The sequence below is a fragment of the Phyllobates terribilis genome, unplaced genomic scaffold (genome assembly GCF_046119375.1).
Source record: "Phyllobates terribilis strain yellow unplaced genomic scaffold, ASM4611937v1 Scaffold_3__8_contigs__length_932513732, whole genome shotgun sequence".
NCBI classification, from domain to species: domain Eukaryota; kingdom Metazoa; phylum Chordata; class Amphibia; order Anura; family Dendrobatidae; genus Phyllobates; species Phyllobates terribilis.
This window is the reverse complement of record NW_027362763.1, coordinates 453,302,463-453,326,660: the sequence shown is the minus strand read 5'-3', so window position 1 is coordinate 453,326,660 and position 24,198 is coordinate 453,302,463. Positions and strand designations below refer to the sequence as shown.

The 24,198-nt window shown below is 37.5% G+C and overlaps 1 protein-coding gene across 1 annotated transcript in view; it reads left to right on the top strand.

Annotated features, from left to right (window-relative positions):
* SIM1 (SIM bHLH transcription factor 1) overlaps positions 1 to 21,972 on the top strand; it is a 173,869-nt gene extending 151,897 nt beyond the window's left edge. The window contains exons 11-12 of the mRNA XM_073675760.1: positions 11,644 to 12,049; positions 18,604 to 21,972. Coding sequence (XP_073531861.1) covers positions 11,644 to 12,049; positions 18,604 to 19,328 — 1,131 coding nt within the window. The 3' untranslated portion in view covers positions 19,329 to 21,972. The remainder of the gene's footprint in view (positions 1 to 11,643; positions 12,050 to 18,603) is intronic.
* Positions 21,973 to 24,198: the final 2,226 nt, after the last annotated feature.

The window sequence follows — 24,198 nt, the reverse complement described above, 5'->3', positions numbered from 1 at the left end:
ACTGGACCACTGAAGCTAACCCCTTAGCTTGGCCTACCAACAGTTCAGAGAGGTCTAACTACAGGGACATTTCCTTTAACTACTTCAGTGCCAAGGGAAGGCTACGTCCTTCCCCACTATTACACAGTCACTGCCATATCACCTGCCATATAACCAGAGAGAATACGCATGGACAATACATGAGTTTCACAGTCTACTGAGTGAATGATTTGAGCAGCAGCAAAGCACCACCTCAACCAAGATAGGTGGTGAAGCCTCCATGGCTGGGTGTTACATTCTTCCACCGTTAGGAGTCAATTATCTGTCTTCTACACATTTTCCGCAACCTGCTCATCACACATGGCCCCATACCTGACAGCAACAAAGCACAACATTGCATCCACTCACTTCCTTCAATTGTTAAAGAGAATCTGTCACCACATTTGACGTATCTAAACTATTAATATGGGCATACAGGTTATAGAATGCTGAAAAAGTGATACCTGTATGCTTCATATCAGATGCCTTTTTGATAAATCAACTTTTATCACTTTATTTAATTGACCTCTTCGAGGCTATGGGGAGGATATTGCCTGGAATATAACTCCACCTTCAGAGCTTATTTTAAATAGAATGGGGAGTTACCAGTGTGATGTGTTATGGCCGCTCTCTGTTTTCCTGATCTCAATGCAGAGCTGCGTGTGATTATACCTGACACATCTGCAGGTTCCTCTCACTGCTTCAGCTTCCATCTCACAGGTAGACAGGGTTACAATAATGTTGCAATACAGCAGAGCTCAGAGAAAAGTAAAAAATGTGTTTGCAAGAAGACAAATTTAATTTCTCCTTGTTTGTGTTAGTTACTTGTCTCACAATATTAACACCCCCTTTTATTTAAAATAAGCTCTGGAGGCAGAGTTATCTTTCAGGAAACATCCTCCCCATAGCCTGGAAGAGGTAATTTATATAAAGTAATAAAAGATGATTTATCCACATCAAGGCATCTGATATGAGTAATACAGGTATCATTCTTTTCAGCAGTCTGTAACCTATATGTCCATATTAATAGTTTAAATAGGTTAAATGTGGTGACAGACTCCCTTTAAGTTCAAGCAAGGTAAAACTGTTTTACAGCTTAAGAGTTGCAGCTGTGCATCAAGCAGAAATATCTCATTGGGTGGTTCCCTATCAGAAGCAACTGGGTCACAATGCATGGAACATTCTGACTTCCATATATTTGGACAAGAGGTTCCCAGTAGAGCACACATCCTCTTTTTAAATGTTCCTGCCTGAAGAAGGTGGTGGCCATGGTGAGGAAAGTATCTAATCATTTCAATCTTTCCTATGTGTAAAAGCACATGTTCCCGGCTTTGCAAAAACAGAATGATCTGTCTGAATGCCACCTGATTTGTAATGTTGCAACCTGCTGGAATTCTATGCTCTATTTGATAGAGAATTTGTATGGACAGAATAGCGGTGACAGATTACATCATGCAGCATTCAAACTGGAGCTTGGGTTATTTTGAAATCCACTATTGATAGCTAGTGAGTGACGCATGATGCCTAGTAAAGCCCTTTGAGGAGGCAACAATATTTGTCAGTAAAAGAGTAAGTATGGAGTAGTGTTAGTTTGTGGCATGAAAGATGTGAACTTTCTCATATTTATCTTGGAAGAAACACTCACCAGGATGCAACATGGATGGTTCAAGAACAGAAACATGTACATGTTCATCACCACACTGTGGCTATTGGGAACCCTCAAGGTCCATGTTGCATGCAGTAGGATGTGGAGGAGGAAGGGAATAGAAGGAGCAGCAGCAGCAGCTAGAAGGGGGACAATGAATTATCTCAGCCATTGGAACAAGGCAAGGCTGGTTTTGAGAGTGAAAAAGACAATAAAAATTATTCTGGCCATGTCAACTAACCGTTGCAATGGGTATGAAAAGTGGACGAACAGATACCTCCATCATACTGGCAAGCATAACAAGCTGTATGCTCAATTGCAATTGGGATGACAGATATATATTTAGTATCAAGCAAAGGGATGATTATCGGTTTGCTATGCTTTTAGACCCTGGTTATAAAAGCAAAATGGGGACATTTTTTCTGCTTCCTAAAAAGAGTAAAATTTGGCACATTACCAGAATATGCTGCGTTTCTTACTTGGTGAAACTTTTGCTGAGCTGATGCTTGTTGACCATATGTTTTACCAGGAAACCCCCATTTGCTCCCCAGAGTGCCATTGTTTCCCTGCCTGCTAGTCAGCCACACCAGCCACACATCTCCTGTCTGTCCACTGTTTTTTATAGTGTGTGGTAGATTGGTTCACTTGGTAGACACAGGAACACTGTCTCCTTAAATGTTCTGTGGTTTATGAAGAGCACTTCATAAACCATGGCAATGTTAGCAAAACAAACACCGCCTTCCTAGCCTAACAGGAAAAACAAAACATAACGTATGGCACAGTCCTTGTTGCTACATGTAATTGTCTGCTTCAGGAACAAACAACTCAATGTTTAGCTTGTCTTCACATGACAAAACAGCTCCAGACACACCCCAGACCAAATGCTCTAAAAGGCTGGGAATTTATCCTCCTCCCTCCTCCCTCTCTACAGGTGTTTAATTACCCTAGCACTAAAGATGGCTGATTAACCCCTCATTCCTTCATGTGCTGGAACCTTTTTCCTATGTTTAATTACTGGAGCTAACAATCTCAGTGCTACATACAGTTGAAACCATAAGTTTACATACAATATATAAAAAGACTCATATGCATGTTTTTCTCAATATCTGCCAATAATTTTCTTCTAATATTTGCCAAATGCCAGAATAATGAGAGAGAGAATGTTTTAAGGCATTTTTATTATTTACAGAAAGTCAAACGTTTGCATGCACTAAGATTACTATGTCTTTAAACAATTCTGGACTGCCCATATGATGATGTCATGTGTTTGGAAGCTTTTGATAGTTTTTTTGGCAGGATCTGAGTTAATTAGAGATGCACCCGTAGATGTATTTTAATTGACTCCTTAAACACACTGCTGCTTTGTGTAGCATCATGGGAAAGTCTGAAGAAATCAGCCAAGATATCAGGAAGATAATTGTGGACTTGCACAAGACTTGCTCATCCTTGGGTACAATTTCAAGATACCTGAAGGTGCCTCGTTCATCTGTACAAACAATTATACACAAGTACAAACAAGATGGGAATGTCCAGCCATTATACAGCTCAGGAAGGAGACAGGTTCCTGTGTCAACCAAAGGACAAAAGCAAAAGACCTTGTGAAGATGATGGCGGAAGCTGGTAAGATTGTGTCAATAACCACAGTGAAACCAGTACTGTATCAATATGGGACTACAAGGCCACTCTGCCAGGAAGAAGCCATTACTCCAAAAGAGACATAAAATAGCCAGATTAATGTAATGCACACAGGAGCAACGACCTTAATTTTTGGAGACATGTCCTGTTGTCTGATGAAACAAAAATTGAACTTTTTGGGCATAATGACCAATGTTACGTTTGGAGGAAAAGGGAGATGCTTAGAAGCCTAAGAACACTATCCCAACTGTGAAACACGGGGGTGGTAGCATCATGTTGTGAGGTTGTTTTGCTGCAGGAGGGACTAGTGCACTTCACAAAATATATGGCATCATGAGAAAAGAAGATTATGTGGCAATACTGAAGCAACATCTCAAGACCAGGAAGTTAAAGCTTGGGCAGAAATGGGTCTTCCAAATGGACAATGACCTGAAACATACTGCCAAAATGGTAACAAAGTGGCTTAAGGATAACAAAGTCAATGTTTTGGAGTGGCCATCACAAAGCTCTGATCTCAATCCTATTGAAAATTTATGGGCTGAAAAGGCAGGTGCGAGCAAGGCGACCTACAAACCTGGATCAGTTACACCAGTTTTGTCAGGAAGAATGAGTCCAAATTCCGACCAACTATTGTGAGAAGCTTGTGGAAGGATATTCCAAACGTTTTACCCAAGTCATTCAGATTAAAGGCAATGGTACCAAATAGTAATGAAATGTATGTAAACTTTTGACTTTACAGTAAGTAATAAAAATGCTTTAAAACATTCTCTCTCTCATTATTCTGGCATTTGGCAAATATTAAAAATTAGGTAATCCTAATTGACCCAAAACGGGAAAGGTTTATTCTGATTTCTGTCAGATATTGAGAAAAACATGCATTTGTGTCTTTTTATATAGTGTATGTAAACTTCTGGTTTCAACTATTCAAGCACACATATTCTGTGGAATTTTTTGTCATAGCATGTGATTGTTCTGACTGTCAGTTTTCATGTGTTGGCATCTCCACATCCATTTTTATATATTTTAATCTGTATTGTCAAATTAAATTGTCAAATAAAGCCTTTTACGGATATACAATCTTGAGTGGATGTTCAATCTCTTTTGTAGGTATTGTAATAATATGTAAAATAGTTAATAATTTATTAAAATCGGTAGAAGTGTTAAGTCAGGACTCATGAACGTTATGGTTCATAGTTGAATATATTCTTATACTTTTTTTGTCTTAATAAGTTATCTGCATATTAGTCAATGCTCTCACCTTTTGTATGAAGCTGCCCAGATCCCTAATATATCTACATGTCACGGGTGTGTCAGAGGTGACAGACAGTCAACCTCCAGTGGTTTGCAGAAGATCTCCACGTTTGGTAATGCAGACAGTTGCCTAGATAGGGGGCTGTGTTTAGGACCCAGCGACTACCTCCCTTTAGTTTGGGTGTATATATACCTGGTGTGTCTAGGTGGGCGTCGCCGGTTATACTCATTTCTACTTGGAACTTGGCTGAAGCAGCATCATGTCCTCTCTAGAGTCTTGAGGCCGTGTGCCCTGTTGAAGTTCTTCTAAAAGCTAAGTTGTTATTCCCCTGTGTTGTCTTCCCCTTTTGTCTTTAGAGTGCTAGCGGAGGTTGACTAGTGCTCATCTCCTTCCACCCCCAGCTATAGCCTTCCGCCAGGGATAGTAGGGCGAGGCACGTGATCGGCAACAGCTGCGGAGGCTGTATAGGAACATTAGGGGGAGACAGGGTGACGCTAGTCCAGATTAGGAGGTCACCTCTTCCCCCTTTCCCTAGTGTCTACGCTCCATTTCCCTTTCCCCTCTGTTTTGCACTCACACCTGGCATGACTCTCTGTGTTGCACTCACACCTGGCGTGACACTACATGTGTAAATATGAAGAAACCTGAGTATTTGAATATACTGAATTTCATTGCACGACCAATGAAAACATAAATAGGTGAAATAAATAAAAATAAATTTAATAAATATCTTAGAGATTTGTTTAAGCTTCAATATCTTAAGAAGGCATGCTTGTATTTCTAAACTGTGCTCCAACTAGCCATTTATCCCAAAAGATTTGTCTTTGAATTATGGGTATAATTTGTTTAAAAGATTTATAGAAATAATTACACAAGGCTTACAATGTCTTCAGAAGTCTTTAATAAACTGTTCTCTACTTCAAGCATATGTTTTACGTGATGCACATTTCCAAAGGTTGCGACTTCATATTAATTGTCTGATATGCCAGAAATGTCACCTTCAATCATTTTTACTAAGATGATCATAAATTATATTTAGCAAGATATTCATGGTAGTCTTTTCTCTAATGTCTGTTTAAATTCTCTTGGTGGATTGTTATTACTCATAGATTTCTATGTTTCTACCTAATATATTTTATAGAAGTAATTCAAGTATGAAAATGTTATTTCTAGACACTATTGACATATGTATGAATATGAAAGGCAACACAGTTCTATGAACGACTTAGTATAGCAAAGTATTTCTAAAGAAAAGAAAAGACTATGCAGGGTTACTGGAAATCTACTTACGATAAACATCATAACTTCAAACATCTCCACAAGCAGCTTCTAGGAGAGTAGTCATAAACTATGATTTCTAGAAATATTTTTTTTTTGTTTTAAATTGAAATGAACAGATGGGCCAATGGAACATTTAATATTTTTCATTGTTTGAACACATTATTTTTCCCTGCTGAGACTCAAATTTTCAATTTTAAAATGCAAGACCTAAAGCTTATCTTTTAAATATGACATTTTTTTTCCCAAAAGTGGTTTAAGAGAAGTAAAAAAAAAACATAGATTATTTTTTTTCAAAAAACAGTGACCCACCTGTCCATAGGCTGTGTGGTGTATTGTAGCTCAGGTTCATTTACTTCAGTTTAGCTGAGCTACAATGTAGATGTTCTAATCCTGTTCAGCATCAATTTTTAATTAAGTAATGGGCAGAACTAAGCTTTCCCCAGACCCAGTTCCTTTATCTGATACCATAACTTTACTTTCCCCTGTGACCACAATGTTTATATCTCCTGTGATTCAAGAGAATTGGCCCCCAATCAGCCAAAGCTCCAGCAGGCTGCAGAACATTTTGCCAGTCAGGATAGTGGTTTCTTCTCATATCATGCTCTTCAGTTTGCCTGGTAGACATTGATTAGCTCTTTGGAATTTTAGTAAGAGATTTAAAAATTCTCAGGACAAAGGGAATTAAAACCTTTGAAAGGGAGAGTAGTCAGAGCTTGACTAATACTTCACATTTGCCAATGTTACTTTGAAACGAATAGGGAATCCATTCTTGTGTTTTCTAGAATGAGAAAATGCTCTCCAGTTTGATGAGGGTCTTTTATGTGGGAATCCCCTTTATTCCTAATGCCCTACAATGGGTATTATAAAATGGTGTCTCAAACCAGGCAACCCCTTAAACATTGTGAATATTTATTTGTGTGATGTGTCTGAATTGATCTTACTTTATCTATTGTAACTCAAAATTTTTTCACTAGTCCAGTTTTATACTTCATTGGAGAAACACCATGCATTTTGCTTCATTAGAGCATACTGTACACATATAGCAATCTATGATAGACAGCCATTCCCAACCATGCCAAGCTTATAAGTGCTAGGGGTGTTCTAAGAAAATACTATGATAAATTTATGAATTGATCTAACTTTTACCTGCCAAGTCCACTACTGTGGAATGTACCTGTTTAATCTTTTGAACATTACTTTGTTTTGCATAAAAGAACATTAATATTTTCTGATTACTGGATAGACTATATCTTATACTTACACATATTACTAGTACAAATATTTGATATACGGATGTTATATTAAAGTTATGTTGTATTAAAGTGAAAAGGATAGTTGATGGCTAACATATTCACTGACCCATGTAATTTTCTCCCAACTCCCTATCTATTTAGTTTCATAATCTAAGTTTTTTTCTAATATAGTTGCTTTAAAAATTCCCTATCGCTCGTTAACTACAGCTATTGTATTTTTTTTTTTGGTGTCTGGTCTGAATACGATTTGTTTGAGTACCCCAGTGCATATTGGGACACTCAAACAAAGTGTCATCAGGGAGCTGAGGCTGCTGTCACTGTCACAGTCCCTGCTCCCTCCCTGAAACAAAGCGTCATCAGTGATGCTCGTTTCAGGGGCTGTGCTGTCCCTGCTCTGTGCATGCTGTGTCTCCCCTGTGCACAGCGCTGTCCCTGCTCTGTCACTATGTGCAGCATCTGCTCTGATGTCGGCTTATGAATAATAATAAGCCGGCAGTAGAGCGATGTCATTATACCTGGCTGCCCCCTCAGGTGACGTCACTTGTCTCTGCCGGGTATAGTGACACCGCTGTGCTGCTGGCTTATTACTATTCATTTAAGCTGACAACAGACCAGACGCTGCATGCAGGGACTGAGCAGGGACAGCACTGTGCACAGGGGAGGCACAGCAGACAAGGAGCAGGGACTGCACAGCCCCTGAAACAATCATCACTGATGACGCTTAGTTTCAGGGAGGAAGCAGAGGCTGCGACAGTGACAGCAGCCTCTTCCCCATGTTGACTCTTCATTTTAGTATCCCAGTATGCACTGGGTTACTCAAACGAATCGTCATCAGACTGGAAATAGAAAAAAAAAACACAAAAGCAGTAAGACAGTGTAGTCAGCGAAGGTAGGGAATTTTTAAAGTAAACATATTAGAAAATGGCTTAAGATTATGCCATGAAATAGGGAGTGAGGAGAAAATTTACTTTGCCTTTGGACCACCACTTTAAATTTTCAAACATTTTCTGATACACCAAGCAAATTAAATAAGATCACATTTTGTCTCATATTTTTATGGTTATATTATGTATCTATAAAGAAGGCTTCTACCATCTGTGTCATGCTATAATATTCAATGCAAAAACATATTTTAACTTTCAGGTTTACATCAGTAAAACATAAGATAAAAGTGATTTAATGGCCACCATCTGGCCAGAGTGTACGACATCTGTGGCATTTTCCTTTTGCTTCAGGTACACATTAGTATCAAGAATTTAAGTGCTGTTTATATAATCCCCGATAAAGGAATTTTATTTTTTCTGAAAGAGCTTTGGTTTTCTTTATTTCTTACTTTTCATCTTTCAGAATTGTTTAAAGCTGAACTGTCCTAATCCGTCAGATCTTTTTACCAAAAAATATGAAAAAGTAGAATCTCTCTGTAAAAAATAAGCAATAAAAAATATTTGGTTTCAGTTAGATTTTTAAAACATGTCAATTTCTGCTTCTAATCATTATTCAATAAGGATTATGTTCTAAACATTATCATATTTGCAAATACTTCTGTACTATTGTACTGTATTACTTGTAATATTTGTTAGAATGTAAAGGTTATCGAGAATTGTATCCACACTACAGAAGCCTTAACTGTTGTCCTAAATTTTGTTTGTTCTATTATTGTTTAAAATGCATATTTAAGTATTTTCTACAAGAAATATTACATTTCTTTGTGTGCATATTTTATTCCATCAATGTAATAAATATAAAATAGTAACAACTAGTCATAATTTAACTCATTGGCAATGCAGCCACACATGTATTGTGGCCATGTATCATCACTATATAGAATGGGCTTAGGAGTCCTCTCTGTGCAGTGCAGGTACCAGCTATGTTACAAATCCAGAGCACGACAGTAACTGATAAGATAAGATATAGTTCTGGCTCAAAACTTTTAAATACCACTGTCAAGTCTAACAGCAGCCCTTAAAAGGCTTTCAACATTCCACTGTCAATTCGGACATCCATCTTTAAACTGTACGATGCAATCATGGTATATGGATTGATTGACCTGCTGAAAATTCCTGTTTCAGGGCTTCATAGGAGATCATCAATTTCACAATACGCTGAAATACTTAGGTGTTGGAGTGTATTGAATCAAGTGATCACCGGTCTAAGTCCCCTGAGGCTCTAACTAATAATGTAAAAACAATAAAAAAAATAATTTTGTTAAAAAATATAATCCCCCCAAAATATGCATAAAAGTTTAAATCACCCCCTTTATCCTAAACATAAATCGCAAAAATAAAAAAGTAGCATATTGCTTAAACCAACAAAGTAGAAAAATATTTATTCCATAAGGTGACCACTGAAATGAAAAAAAACAAAATATTAGAATTACCATGATCATCACATTTTATATACTCAAAATGTGTGTGAATAAAACTACAGCTTAGCTCGCACTAAATAAGCCATCATACAGGTGTGTTGGCAGCAGAATAAGATTTGATCCACATACAGTACAGACCAAAAGTTTGGACACACCTTCTCATTTAAAGATTTTTCTGTATTTTCATGACTATGAAAATTGTACATTCATACTGAAGGCATCAAAACTATGAATTAACACATGTGGAATTATATACTTAATAAAAAAGTGTGAAACAACTGAAAATATGTCTTATATTCTAGGTTCTTCAAAGTAGCCACCTTTTGCTTTGATGACTGCTTTGCACACTCTTGGCATTCTCTTGATGAGCTTCAAGAGGTAGTCACCGGAAATGGTCTAACAACAATCTTGAAGGAGTTCCCAGAGATGCTTAGCACTTGTTGGCCCTTTTGCCTTCACTCTGTGGTCCAGCTCACCCCAAACCATCTCGATTGGGTTCAGGTCTTGTGACTGTGGAGGCGAGGTCATCTGGCGTAGCCCCCCATCACTCTCCTCCTTAGTCAAATAGCCCTTACACAGCCTGGAGGTGTGTTTGGGGTCATTGTCCTGTTGAAAAATAAATGATGGTCCAACTAAACCCAAACCGGATGGAATAGCATGCCGCTGCAAGATGCTGTGGTAGCCATGCTGGTTCAGTATGCCTTAAATTTTGAATAAATCCCCAACAGTGTCACCAGCAAAGCACCCCCACACCATCACAGCTCCTCCTGCATGCTTCACGGTGGGAACCAGGCATGTAAAGTCCATCTGTTCACCTTTTCTGCGTCGCACAAAGACACGGTGTTTGGAACCAAAGATCTCGAATTTGGACTCATCAGACCAAAGCACAGATTTCCACTGGTCTGTTGTCCATTCCTTGTGTTCTTTAGCCCAAACAAGTCTCTTCTGCTTGTTGCCTGTCCTTAGCAGTGGTTTCCTAGCAGCTATTTTACCATGAAGGCCTGCTGCACAAAGTCTCCTCTTAACAGTTGTTGTAGAGATGTGTCTGCTGCTAGAACTCTGTGTGGCATTGACCTGGTCTCTAATCTGAGCTGCTGTCAACCTGCGATTTCTGAGGCTGGTGACTCGGATAAACTTATCCTCAGAAGCAGAGGTGACTCTTGGTCTTCCTTTCCTGGGGCGGTCCTCATGTGAGCCAGTTTCTTTGTAGCGCTTGATGGTTTTTGCAACTGCACCTGGCGACACTTTCAAAGTTTGCCAATTTTTTTACACTGACTGACCTTCATTTCTTAAAGTAATGATGGCCACTCGTTTTTCTTTACTTAGAATTTGTATTATGTCAAGAAAAAAGCAGCTAACAGTTTATTCAGTAGGACTATCAGCTGTGTATCCACCTGACTTCTGCACAACACCATTTATGGTCCCAACTCCATTTATAAGGCAAGAAATCCCACTTATTAAACCTGACAGGGCACACCTGTGAAGTGAAAACCATTTCCGGTGACTACCTCTTGAAGCTCATCAAGAGAATGCCAAGAGTGTGCAAAGCAGTCATCAAAGCAAAAGGTGGCTACTTTGAAGAACCTAGAATATAAGACATATTTTCAGTTGTTTCACACTTTTTTGTTAACTATATAATTCCACATGTGTTAATTCATGGTTTTGATGCCTTCAGTGTGAATGTACAATTTTCAAAGTCATGAAAATACAGAAAAATCTTTAAATGAGAAGGTGTGTCCAAACTTTTGGTCTGTACTGTATATCTGGTTCTACATGGTTATTTCCATACAGCATTTATCAAAAGTGCCAGATGGAAGTTGATGGAGGAGCTGATGTTTGAGATTAAATTGTTCCCACTTGTCTGGCATAACAGGTGTTAAACCAGAAAAGTTTAGGTGCCAATCTTGAGGCAAAAATCACAGGGTATCATATAACTTTGTGACCCAGGCTAGGACCAGTGCCTGAGAGTAAATGGGGGAAACCACCTCATGGCAACTGATGTATATTTGCATCCATTGTGATTGGTTGAGTTGAATCAGGTTTAAAAAACTAAGCCTGATGAAATGGACCCAGCCTAAAAAATGTTACGGATGTCAGGAAATGGCGACATAAACCATAAACAGTTAAAAATGTTGCTTATAAATCCAAACATAATGATTTAATTTTTATAAAATGTGTTTGTAATATTTTACAGTATTCTGGATTTCACACTGAGAGATCAGAGTCAGATCACGACAGTCAATGGGGTGGCAGCCCTTTAACAGACACAACTTCACCACAACTCATAGATCCAATAGAAAGGCCAAACTCCCAGCAACATGATGTCTCATGTGCATATCGACAGTATCCTGATCGAAATGCTTTGTGTTTTGGATTTACCCTTGACCATTCAAGATTAAGTGATGAAAGACACCATCATGGTCAATCCTGTGAAAGTGGCAGATGTGAAGCTGGTAGATACTTTCTAGGAAGTCCACAAGCTGGAAGAGAGAATTGGTGGGGTTCAAGATCAACTTTGCCTGTGCCTAAGTCATCTCCTGAAAGCAGAGATGGATATGAGAACTCCATGCCACATATAACTTCTGTTCCTAGAGTACATGGTAAGGAGATTTTGCAAATGATATTCCATTAAATCTGTGTGTAAACTATTATGCTATATTAATCAAGTGGAAACTATATTTGAAATTTAGACTTGAATAAATTATTATATGATTATTATGTTGAAGATACTTGCTTTTCAATAGCATTATTATTATTTTATTATTTATTATTATTATAGCACTTTACATGTGAAAAGGGAGTATACATAGCAAAAACACTAACAATAATCTTAACAAAACGCGCCAGCGACTGGTACAGGAGGAGAGAGGACCCTGCCCGCGAGGACTCACAATCTACAAGGAATGGGTGAGGATACAGTAGGTGAGAGTAGAGCTGGTCATGCAGCGATATGGTAGAGTGGTAGTTACTGCAGGTTGTAGGCTTGTTGGAAGAGGTAGGTCTTCAGGTTTATTTTGAAGGTTTCCACGGTAGGTGAGAGTCTGATATGTTGGGGTAGAGAGTTCCAGAGTAGGGGGGATGCACGGGAGAAATCTTGTATGCGATTGTGGTAAGAGGAGATAAGAGGGGATTAGAGAAGCAGATCTTGTGAGGACCGGAGGTTGCATGCAGGTAAGTACCGGGAGACTAGGTCACAGATAGATGGGGGAGACAGGTTGTGGATGGCTTTGTAAGCCAGGGTTAGGGTTTTGAACTTGAGTCTCTGGGCAATGGGGAGCCAGTGAAGAGATTGACAGAGAGGAGAGGCCGGGGAATAGCGGGGGGACGGGTGGATTAGTCAGGTAGCAGAGTTTAGGATAGATTGGAGGGGCACGAGAGTGTTAGAAGGGAGGCCACTGAGCAGGAGATTGCAGTAGTCGAGGCAAGAGATGATGAGGGCATGCACTAGTGTTTTTGCAGAGTCTTTGCTGAGGAATGTGCAAATGCAGGAGATTTTTTTGAGTTGGAGTAGGCAGGAAGTGGAAAGTGTTTGGATATGTGGTTTGAAGGAGAGATCAGAGTCCAGGGTTACCCCGAGTCAGTGAGCTTGTGGGACTGGGGAGAGCGGGCAGCCATTAACTTTGATGGATAGGTCAGATGGGGGGGTTGAGTGAGGTGGGGGAAAGATGATGAATTAAATTTTTTCCATGTTAAGTTTTAGAAATCTAGCAGAGAAGAAGGATGAAGTAGCGGACAGACATTGTGGGATTCTGGTTAGTAAGGAGTACTTAAGTATAGGAAATACTACACTCCTTTGTGTCATTATATACATAATAGATTTTATTATTTAGTGTTAAACTAGTTGTCTCATTTAAATAAAGTCAAAGGAAATAAAAAAGAGCAGCTCACCCATGCTGCGCATGCGACAGAAACTTGTCACCTCCCAGCTTGTTGTCATGTACGGAAGTAGAAAAGAAAAGTCCAATTTCAAGGTATTGTTAAAGAAGCACTGCCATCAAAATTTTTATCCTCTTAATATATTGCTGTCATCATATCATACGACATTGTGTATTTACAATTGCTAATTTGTCCTTCTACCCAGCTAATTCTTCTCTTTTCCATTAGTTCTATGACATCTCGTGATTAAAAACAAATTAGCTGATTCCTTCTAAGCTCTGTGTAGAAACAGGAAGTCTCTTTTCCCAGCATGAGTCATCACTGCAAAAGTCCCTGGCAGGGAGGAGGATCGGAGCAGTTGGGTCAGGAGTTGAAGAGGGGGACGACTCCTGCCAGGGAACAGAGACTTCCTGTTTCTACATAGAGCAGAGAAAAGAGAAAAATTAAGAATTAAAGGCAAAATACCCACAGTGCTATGTAATACAGTGATTGAAATGTAATGATTGAAATGCATTAAGATAAAAACTTTGGTGGGAGTGCTTCATTAAATGATAAAATTCATATTCCTTTGCTAAAGATCTATAAAAATTGCAATACCTGGTCTTTAATTAATCTTTAATAAAGCAATATAAATTTTAAAATGTAACATTACTCGGATGCTGGACTTATCTTCTCTATTTCCATCACTAAGATAAACCCTTTCCATATGCTATAATTTGGCAAATGAATCTAATAGAGAGGGTTCCCCACCTAAAATTTACAAAGAGTTTATCTTAGTAAAAAAAATCCCTTTTAACCCATTAGTGATGGAGCCAATTTTAACCTTAATTACCAGGCAAAATTTTTGAAGTCTGACCAGTGTCACTTCATATGGTAATAACTAAGGGATGCTTCAACGTATCCCAGTGATTCTGAGCTTGTTTTTTTGTGAGACATTGTACTTTATGTTAGTGGTAAATTTAGGACAATAGGTTTTGCATTTATTTGTGAAAATATCGGAATTTTGGCCAGAATGTTGAAAAATTCACAATTTTCAAACTCATTTTTTTTTATCCTTCAATTAGTTAGTCATGCTGTACAAAATAATTATTAAATAACATTTCCCATATATCTACTTTACATCTGCATCATTTTTAAATCGTCATTTTATTTTTTTAGGATGTTAGAAGGGTTAAAACTTTTGCAGCAATTTCTAATTTTTTTAAGAAATTTAGAAAACCTGTTTCTTTATGGACCTATCCAGATTTAACGTAAATGGACTTTGAGGGGCCTATATATTGGAAACTTCACACAAGTGATACCATTTTAAAAACTGCAACCATTAAATACTTCAAATCTTCTGTCAGGAAATTTTTTAACCCTTCAGGTGCTGCACAGGATTTAAAGCAAAGTGGAATGAAAAAAAAATTAAATTTTCCTCTAAAATATTGCTTTAGCCCCAATTTTTTCACTTTTAAAAGGAATAGCATGAGAAAATGGACCCCACAATTTGTTACCCAGTTTCTTCTGATACCCCAAATGTGGTCAGCAACCTATTTGGAAAAATGGCACAGCTTGGAAGGAGCACCATTTGAATTTTCGGAACACAATTTGACTGAAATAGATTGTTGCATATGCAGGGCCACTGAGGCGCCTAAACATCAGAAATTCCCCAAAAGTGACCCAATTTTGGAAACTGTACCCCTCAAGGATTTTATCCAGGGGTATAGTGAGCATTTTAAATTCACAGGAATTACACAGAATTTGATAACATTGGGTCGTCATATTGAAAATGTTCATTTTTTTTACAAAAATGTTGCTCTGGCTCCAAATTTTTCCATTTTGCAAAAGGTAACATGAAAAAGTGGATCACAAAGTTTGTTACCCACTTACTTCTGAGCGCGGCAATATCCCACATGCAGTCAAAACGTTTTGTTTGGACACATAACAGGGCTCAGAAGGGAAGAAGCGACATTTGGTATTTGGAATGTAAATTTGGCTGGAATAGATTGCAGACACCAGGTCTCATTTGCAGATCCCCTAAGGTACCAAAGTGGCAGAAACCCCCATAAGTGACATTATTTTGGAAATTAGAACCATCAAGGAATTCATCTAGGGGTGTGTTGAACTTTTTGAACCAGTAGGTGCTTCACAGAACTTTTTAAAGTGTAGATGTGAAAATGAAAATATTTTTTTTTCCGCTAAAATGTTGTTTTAGCCCCAAATTTGTAATTTTCACAATATATAATGGAAAAAACAGGGCCCATAATTGGTTACGCAATTTTTCCTGAATGCTCTGATAACCCACTTGTGGTCAAAAGCTGTTTAAGCACATGGCAGGGCTCAGAAAGGCTACAGCACTATTTGATTTTTGGAGCATAAATTTGTCTGTAATAGATTGTGAATGCCATGTTGCATTTGCTGAACCCCTGACATGCCAAAACAGTAGAAACCACCACAACTGACCCCATTTTGGAAACTAAACCCCTCAAGGAATGCATCTATTGGTGTACTGGGCATTTTTAATCTACAGGTGATTCATGAAACTATATAACATTTAGATGTGAAAACCCCCAAAAATATTTTTTTCCACTAAAATACTGTTTTAGCACCAAGTTTATAATTAACAAGAGGGGTAATAGGAGAAAATTCAACCCATAATTTGTTATGCACTATTTGATATTTGGACTGTGTAAATTTGTCTGGAATAGATTGTGAACGAAATGTCACATTTGGAGAGCCCCTGACATGCCAAAACAGCAGAAACCTCCACAAGTGATCCCATTTTGGAAACTAGACCCCTAAAGGAATTCATCTATTGGTGTACTGGGCATTTGTAATCTACAGGTGATTCATTAAAATTTAGAACATTTAGATGTGAAAACAAAAATAATATTTTTTTCCACTAAAATACTGTTTTAGCACCAAATTTATAATTAATACAAGGGGTATAGGAGAAAATGAACCCCATAATTTGTTATGCAATTTTTACCCAATGTGGCAGTACCCCATATGTGATTGTACACTACTGTTTGAGCATACATCAGGGATTGGATGGGGAGAAGTGCTACTCAGCTTTTAGAATGCAGATTCAGTTTAAATAGATTGTAGGCATCATTAGCTGAGCCCCTGAGGTGCCAGAACAGCAGAAACCCCCACAAGTGACCCTATATTGGAAACCTCACTACATAAGGAATTCATCTAGGGGTGTAGTGAGTATTTTGAACCCACAGGTACCTCACAGAATTGTATAACATTGGCAGGTGGAAATATAACATTGTAGTGGTAAAAATGAAATTTTTTTATTTGCTGCAATTTTTTAGTTACACAAGGGTTAATAGGTGAAACTGGACCCCACAATTTATTGAGCAATTTTTCCCAAACTCAGTGATGAAGTTAGAAACTCCTGTTTGACTACACATCAGGAATGAGAAGGAAGGAGCGCTATTTGGCTTTTGGAGTACAGATTTTTCTAGAATAGTTAGCGAGTGACATTTGTGGAGCCGCTAGGGGGCCAGAACAGTGACCCCATTGTAGAAATTGCACCTCTCAATGAATTAATCTACGCATGCAAGTGACTATTTTGTAATATCCAAGCAATGTTTTTTTTTTTTTTTTGGAGAATTGTAAATCTTCCAGTTTAGTTCCCATACATTGTGCCCAGCTTATGCTTCTGTAGACACGCATCCCATAAATTGCTAAGTGCGCTCTCCCCGCTACAGTAATGCCAAACATGTGGCCACTTACTGCGATTTCGGCACAGTGGGGCTTAGAAGGAGGGGGGCATTTGTTTTGAGAGAGCAGATTTCACTGGATTTTATTTGAGCGGATGGGAGCCGTGTCACTTTTCCAGAATCTTTGTTCTACCAGTAAAATGGAAATCCCCTATAGTTCCAGTGACAGATGACTGACCTGATTGGGGGCTGGTTTTGTGCAGGATAAGTTATGGTTTTTATTGGTCACATTTTAGGGTACATAACAAAACTGTCTGGGGTCGATACCGATACCGCGGGGTGTCAACTGGCATGTACAGCTGTCACCCGCAGGTATTGCGCCCATGGGAGAGTGCTATTCACATATTCCTCAACACCCTTAGAACAGGTGCTGAGGAATAAGGCCCCTTATTGACCGCCATAAGAAGGCGTATCAATGTTCGTTAAGGGGTTAAGTGACTTTTCTGTGAAAGTGCTTGAAATGTAAACTCATATGCTGCAGTACTTACTCCAAGCTGTAACTTTGTAATGTAGTCAGTTAGTGGAGTCCCTCTTTATATTGAGTTCTAGTTGCACGTGTTTCAGTAAATTACTGTAAAGCTCCGGCAGCAGCAGAATCTTCTAGGTATCTCCAAACAGCGGGACATCTTTTCTGCTGCAAAGCTTATATTAATTAGAATAGAAATGGTATAGTGGGGTTTACAGTCAGTTGCAGGTATGCGCAGCATTATACTGAGATTACTCAGAGTGGAGAGGGACATTGTGTACTACATTGTAAAGTTACATTTTATAGTAAGTATTTGCAGCAAATGATTGTATGCATTTATACTAGGAGGTACACTTTAAGAATTCATATTTACATAATTAATTATAATTCTGAATTATAATAATTATTATTATAACTCTGATAGCAGAAAGACAAATAAATAATAGTACAGAATAATGACTCTCTACACAGACTCATGTTCTCCCCACTGCCTTCTACGCTGATCTCTCAATTCTCAGCTAAAAGCAGTCTTCAATGAAGATGGGTTTGCAGCATACTGTGAGATCAGAACAAATTGTAATGAGAAAAGAAGAGTGCTATAAAAGATTGGGATCACCGGATGAGATAAAATATAAATGTATTAAACACGACAACAGTAACACATAATGATTAAAAACATTTAAAAAACAAAAACTGTCACGGAATTAATAATCCACCGGTTGTGTCCGTATTGGGACTAACACCCCTCCTCCAGTGTCCACTACAGGTTATACCACAATGTGCTTGAAATATATACTGTGGGATCAGGTTACAGTTGCTGCCATTTAAACGTTTGTGGAGAGTTGAATGGGAGGAGGGAGCACCTACAGAGAAAATGAGAGGCACATACAAGCAGAGATGCTGCTACATCTAGCAAGTTTTCTATTTCACCCCAGTGCTGGATTCACAGCAACACTGCTTCTTACTGTTGAATAACATGTTGTGCTACAGAGCGAAAGAGGAATAGGATGTTTCTTATCTATTCTTATATCCAAAAATGTAATCATTAAGTTATTCTAGGATGTTATCAAACTTAATGTTGCTTCTTTCTCGTATTTAGGGAGAAATCATTGGGATGAAGACAGTGTTGTCAGTTCTCCTGACCATGGTTCTGCAAGTGAATCAGGAGATCGTTATCGTACAGAGCAATATCAAAATAGCCACCATGAACCAAGCAAAATTGAGACGCTTATCCGTGCAACTCAACAAATGATAAAAGAAGAGGAAAATAGGCTACAGCTACGTAAGTCCAGTCCCGATCAGCTAACTCCTATTAACGGAGCAGCAAAAAGAAATTCAATTTGCTTTGTCAATTACCAACAATCCCAGTTAACGGGAGTTGTGTGCCGTGGCCCATCTGTCTCTAATACTTCTCCCTGTGACCATCTACAGCAAAGGGATGGAAAAATGTTGAGTCCAAGAGACAATGAATATGAAAGCAGCCCTACTACTTTGTCCAGGATGAGCAGTCCAAATTCTGAGAGAATTTCAAAAGCAGGAGTGACTGTAACAAAGGACTATTTGCATACAAATGAGTCTCCTCAGCAAACAGTGGATCATTCCACCTCACCAAACTATTACAATGCTCACCGCCCATATTTTGATAAACATGCTTACACATTTACTGGATATACTCTTGAGCATCTATATGACACTGAATCTCTCCGAAACTATTCTCTGGGCTGCAGTGGATCCCATTTTGACGTGACTTCTCATTTACGAATGCAACAGGACCCTGCTCAAGTGCATAAGGGTACATCAGTAATAATTACAAACGGAAGTTGATGGTCTATTTCATGTGTTATGCTTCATACCGTCCATAAAGAAAACAAACATTTTTCATGTCATTATTACCAGCATTCAATGACTTATGGTGCACTGGATGTAAAAGACGGGGAGACAAGGATTTGGTTTTGTACTTATAGAATTTAGTATGACATATTGGCTAAAATAATGAAGTTCGGAAGACTTTATATATGTCTATGGTAACAAGTTGTGTGGTCTTGCAAAGCAAAAATAAGAATTTCAGTGTTACAAGCTACACATTGTTGCTAATGAGACTTGCATGTAAATAAAGACATTTTTCAAAAAAATAAAGCAGAAGTAAAAAAAAAAAAGAAAACAAAAGAAAACCCCTAAAACTATGCATATAGGACAAGAGGCAACATTGAATGTACAACTTTATGTATACACAGGCACAAATGCACATCTTTGTATGTCTATGATGATTGCAAAACCAGAATTAGTGACTTTTCAGCACAATAAGACATTTGCTAAACCTACATTACATTTTCTGTCCTCTATTTACTTGAAGGCTACTTTTTAGGGCTCATTCACACAAGGATATAACTCGGCCGAGTGCTGTGTGATGTTTTATCGGCTAGCACTTGAACCAGTGTTATTCTATGGGGCAGTGCAGATCTGCGATTTTTTTCTCATGTCAATTTGGCATGAGAAAACAATCATATGTTGGGAGTGGCGGTGAGACACGGCTCACACGCATTCATACAAGTCTATGGGTGCGTGCGAATCATCGGACTGCACTCAGAGGTCAGCCGCGTGTAGTCCGATATATTCGTACAGAGTCAATGGAGGAGATGGAGAAATGAAGTTCTCTATCTCCTCCTCACCTGTGCTGCGATTCTCTCATTTGAGAAAACCTGAGCACATTGCACTGACACTCGGATCAAACTGATTCTTGGATCAAACTCTGACAGTTTAATCTGAGAGTATTTGCATAATTGGCCCCGATTCTCTTGCATGAGAGAATTGACAGCTGTGTGACCCCGGCCTTAAAACTACTATATACTCATTATATAACTGTATTGCTTATTTTCACACACGGAATCAAAGCACTAGTAAATATGTCACTGCCCTAGAGTTTGTGTCCTCAACTGATAGACTGTCACTGACTCATTTAAATATAAATGCAACCAACAGTTATTTATATTTTCTTTAATATATCCTGAATTTCCTAATTTTCAGTATTTTTGACTCAGTCATAATTTATTTATCGCACTTCTTATTCTGCAGCAGCTGCAGCTAATTTAGTAATTCAACAAATATCTCTTGCTTGAATAGACGACCATATTCTGCCAAGTACAAAAATCACACAATTGTATATATTCCACTTCTATATTGTAATACAACCTTTAATGGAAATAAAAAATTATAAGAAACTGGTCAAGAACGAAAATATATTCTTGAAAAGTGTTTTAGTTACCATTAAACAGGTTTTGTATACTAGATTACATAGATTTTAGATTGGTACTGGAATGCTTATCTGGCATCTTGAGTATGCAAACCTATTCTTTTCTTCAATTTCACTACAACTGTCCAAATTATCGTATTGGTTCAATTATTTCTTTCTTGCTATTAGAATTTTCATGATCACAAATAACATCTTTAAAAAGACAGATTAATCAAACTGGCCGTCATACTTGTAATGTCACAGTTCTATGATAAAGAACTGCTTAAGTTTACTAACGGTCTGTGTAGCTACTTGTCACTTTTAATATGGACATTGAATGATTTCAGAAATGAGGGTTCATCAAGTATATATAAAATCTGAATAGCCAAAAGTGAATTTCCCTGTACTTGCAGTGATTTCACAGAGTAGTCAACATATCTGTTATCTCCGTTAAGCTGGGTTCACACCTACCGTATCAAGAAAATGGTGTTCGCTTGGCGGCCATGTAGAAAAAACTGAAAAACACAAACAGTGAAGCTAATTATTTTTAATTAAATTAGATCAGATTTATGTCCCTTTCACACTTCAGGGTTTTTTCTTCCAGTGTATGTGAAAACCAGATTAATTGTGATCAGTGTTTTTAATACAACTTTCATTAGCTTTTTGGTCCATATGTTAGATTTTACCATGCCTGCAACATACATTTTTCTTGCATGCAAAAAATGAAGAATCTTTCTAAGCTTCTTCGACCCATTACATGATGAAAAATAGACAGCACTAGGTTGCAACAAGGATGGCTTCTGTGTGCAGTCTGTGCGATTCTGACTCACAAATTGGATCAAAATCAGATATGTCTCGGTTCTTGTGTCATGTGAACGTATCTATAGAATATAATGGGTATGTGTTCTATTAATGAAAAAATAATAAATCACATACAAAAATGAGTTGTGTGAAAGAGCCTTTTAAAATATAATAAAAACTAAAATGTTTGAGCCTAGCCTGACATTTTTCATTTTGTAATTGTCTACTTACAACTGCCCAATTACAAGGAAAGCAAATCAATACACATTTGCTAGTATGTTTTCCAACATACTTTAAACCTTGAGTTTTTTTTTATCTCTATATATTTTAATTGCAAACCTAATTGTAATGGGGAATTTAATTTATTTAAATTGTATCAGGAAGAAAACTGTTCATGGTTTGAGCATTGGATTTTTGAGTGTTGAAAAAAAAATTAAGTTCCCGATTCATCATTGCCTTTGTGCCTGTTTTTTGTCTAGTATTATAAGTTTTGCGCCTTTTTTTGTTTGCACCAAAGTAATTATTTTATTTGCGCCTTTTTTGAAGTCTATTTTAAATGTGCACGTTTTTTTTTCCGATTTTGAGGGCAGAGTCTAGCAATTCCAGATGTTTTCGCCTGATTCATCAATTGCAACTTTTAAAAAATTTGGCATAACTCTACTCCGGTTCCCCCCCTGGTGAATTTTTGAGTACACCAGACTTTTGGCACCATTTTGTGACAACATGCGATTTTTAGCTTCAAAAGTCGCAAAAATAATTCAAGACAGAAGGAAAACATTTTTTTTACTTTGTGCCAAATTCATGAATAGTGTGCACAATTTTGATGAATTTTGCGCCAGAATGGCTACTAATGTCAGAAGACAAAAAGACAAAAAAGAAAGTGACTTAAAAAACGCAAATAATGAATCGAGGCCGAAATGTTTCTTGCTACTATTGTAGGAGAGAATGTGAATGTGACAAATTGCTTCTATCAATCAAGAGTGAATGAAGTGTATATCGTTCCATGAAATATATCCTTTTACCTGGCTGAATGTACATGTATAGTTTGTTCAGCAACATATGAGGACTACAATGTTTGGACATTTTAAAATAGCTAAAGGCACTTACAATTAACATTACAAACACATTAGTTTTCCAAGGCAGATTTTTAGAAGATTTTTCAAAAAATATATTATTCTCAATTCATTTCAGTAGAAATAATGGATATTTTATGTTTTGCATGCAGAATTCTGTCTGCTCCGTTATTAAGTTATGAAGATCTTCTAGTCCCTGACTGGGACTCATTATTTATATCTCCTCATCTTGCCACCACATAATAATACTACCTACAATCCAAGAATAAAGTTGTCTCAGTAAAAAAAAAATATTATAATGCACCTTTACTCATAGAAATGCATTTTCTTTTAAATTAAACTTTTTCATTACTTCATATTACATATGTATATTCGTTCTTGGAGACAAAATATTGGAGAAAAAATTAGTACTTTTTTATGGTTTGGAAACAGTATGATGTTTTCCCAGAAACAGTGGATACTTTTAGCAGTTGACTGCACTTTAAAATCGACGGTGTGTTTATGTTGTGAATAGAATGGTGTCTGACATTAGAAGATGAAGGCCAGTTATTATGTTTGCTTTTCTGATGGTGAAATATTTATGAGGTCAAATGCTCAGCCTCAAATGTCTGATCAGACATGCCTTGCAATGTATATTTCTAGTGACATTGTACAATATTATCTGTAACTTGAAGTATCCTTTTGGAATTTCATGTAGGAAACATGACAAAACTATGTCAACATATCTTGCAAAATGTTCCCATTTATAATTATTTATATTGTAAATAACTTTCTGAGGTCAATTTCAAGTTAATTGTGCATAAAATGTATTTATTATGTGAAGATTTTTTTGTTTAAAATATAGTTAAAATACTTATATTGTGTCAATTTTTTGTCTACTATCTATCTATCTATCTATCTATCTATCTATCTATCTATCTATCTTGGGCACCCCTGGTCAAAATTACTGTTATTGTGAAGTGTTAAGCAAGTTGAAGATGAAATGATCTCTAAAAGGCCTAACGTTAAAGATTGCATAATTCCTTTGTATTTTAGGCAAAAAAAAATATATATATATATACACGGTACAGACCAAAAGTTTGGACACACCTTCTCATTTAGAGATTTTTCTATATTTTCAGGACTATGAAAATTGTATATTCACATTTAAGGCATCAAAACTATGAATTAACACATGTGGAATTATATACTTAACAAAAAAGTGTGAAACAACTGAAAATATGTCTTATATTCTAGGTTCTTCAAAGTAGCCACCTTTTGCTTTGATGACTGCTTTGCACACTCTTGGCATTCTCTTGATGAGCTTCAAGAAGTAGTTACCAGAAATGGTCTTCCAACAATCTTGAAGGAGTTCCCAGAGATGCTTAGCACTTGTTGGCCCTTTTGCCTTCACTCTGCGGTTCAGCTCACCCCAATCCATCTCGATTGGGTTCAGGTCTGGTGACTGTGGATGCCAGATAATCTGGCGTAGCACCCCATCACTCTCCTTCTTGGTCAAATAGCCCTTACACAGCCTGGTGGTGTGTTTGGGGTCATTGTCCTGTTGAAAAATGAATGATGGTCCAACTAAACGCAAACCGGATGGAATAGC